Here is a 1,259-nt window from a genome sequence, read left to right as displayed (position 1 = left end):
CCCCCCCAGCCCCAACTCTGCAAGGATGAGCCCTCACCTCCTTAACCCCAAATCCTGCGGGGATGGGACCCATCACACCTCAAGGATGGGCTCCCTGCAACCCCGTGGTGGGGGCAGCCCCCAGACCTGGTCCTACAGGATAGGATCCCCCCACCCTGCATGGATGGGACCCCTACCCCGTGCCTGGACAGGACCAACCCCCCCACACCAAGGCTGCACCCCTCACCCCGTCCGGCGCAGTTGGGGGTGACGTAGCCGTTGGCGTCCTCCTCGCTGCCCTCGGTGCTGGGGGGCGGCGGGGGGAAGCTCTCCCGCTGGGACAGGTAAGCACTGTCCCCCCGCGAGCGCAGGCTGCGGCAGAGGCTCCCCGACAGCGACCCCCCCTCGGCCAGGTCCAGCTCCGAGGCCGTTCCCCGGCCTTCCGACGACTCTGACACCGTCCGCCCCAGGGACTCCTGACGGCTGCGCCGCGGCGGCCGGCACCCCCCGCCCTGGGGGACATGGGGCTGAGGGGGGGTACCCCTGCAGACATCCCCCCCCCCCCACCTCATGGCCATCGTTTCACCTCCCACTGCCACCCTTTTGCCCCCCCTCCTCTGGCACCCCATGGTCACCCCCCATAGCCCCCCAGCAGCCTTTTTCCCCCAACCCAGCACCCCTTGCCCCCCTCTAGCCCCCCAGGTACCTGGCGGCCACTGCCGAGGCCGGGCTGGTTCATGGGGATGTAGCCGGCCGGGGGGCTGAGCAGGCTGGGGCTCTGCAGGGGGACAGGGGGGGTTGACACCCAGCGGGGACACACACACACGCAGGGGCTGGGACCCCCCCACACCCCGCTGCAGGAACGGGGCATGGGTCCTGACAGGGCTCAGAGGGGACGATGGGGCAATGAGGGGGTTGCGTGGGTCAGCCCGGCATCCCAGCTCCGTGGGACCTTGTGCCACATCCCGGGATCCTGCATGCCCTCCCACCACCCCGTGCCATGCCCAGGACACAGCCCCAGAGCCCCCAGACCCGAGGGGGGGAGGGGCAGAGGGGTCTCACCCGGGTGCAGCTGCCCCGCGGCCGCTGTGGGTAGAGACCGGTGGTGAGGCCGAAGGAGGCATCCAGCTCCTCCTCCTCCTCCAGCTCCAAAGTCTCCATGTCATCCAGCTCCTTGTCGCTGAGGGTGGGGGGCTCGGCGGGTGGCACGGCCCCGCTCTCCTGCTGTGGGGATGGCCATGTCAGGGGCTGCGGGACCGGAGGGGGGCCGGGGGGGGGGG

The 1,259-nt window shown here is 71.2% G+C and overlaps 1 protein-coding gene across 1 annotated transcript in view; it reads right to left on the bottom strand.

Annotated features, from left to right (window-relative positions):
- ERBB3 (v-erb-b2 avian erythroblastic leukemia viral oncogene homolog 3) overlaps window positions 1-1,259 on the bottom strand; it is an 8,789-nt gene that overhangs the window by 822 nt on the left and 6,708 nt on the right. The window contains exons 21-23 of the mRNA XM_010565176.1: window positions 1,042-1,200; window positions 686-757; window positions 227-491 (exon numbers count right to left, since the gene is read on the bottom strand). Of these exons, the coding sequence (XP_010563478.1) occupies window positions 227-491; window positions 686-757; window positions 1,042-1,200 (496 nt within the window). The remainder of the gene's footprint in view (window positions 1-226; window positions 492-685; window positions 758-1,041; window positions 1,201-1,259) is intronic.

The sequence above is a fragment of the Haliaeetus leucocephalus genome, unplaced genomic scaffold (genome assembly GCF_000737465.1).
Source record: "Haliaeetus leucocephalus isolate CR32 unplaced genomic scaffold, Haliaeetus_leucocephalus-4.0 Scaffold186, whole genome shotgun sequence".
Lineage (NCBI taxonomy): Eukaryota > Metazoa > Chordata > Aves > Accipitriformes > Accipitridae > Haliaeetus > Haliaeetus leucocephalus.
Note: the sequence above shows the minus strand (reverse complement) of the source record. Positions and strands in the feature narration are given on the sequence as shown.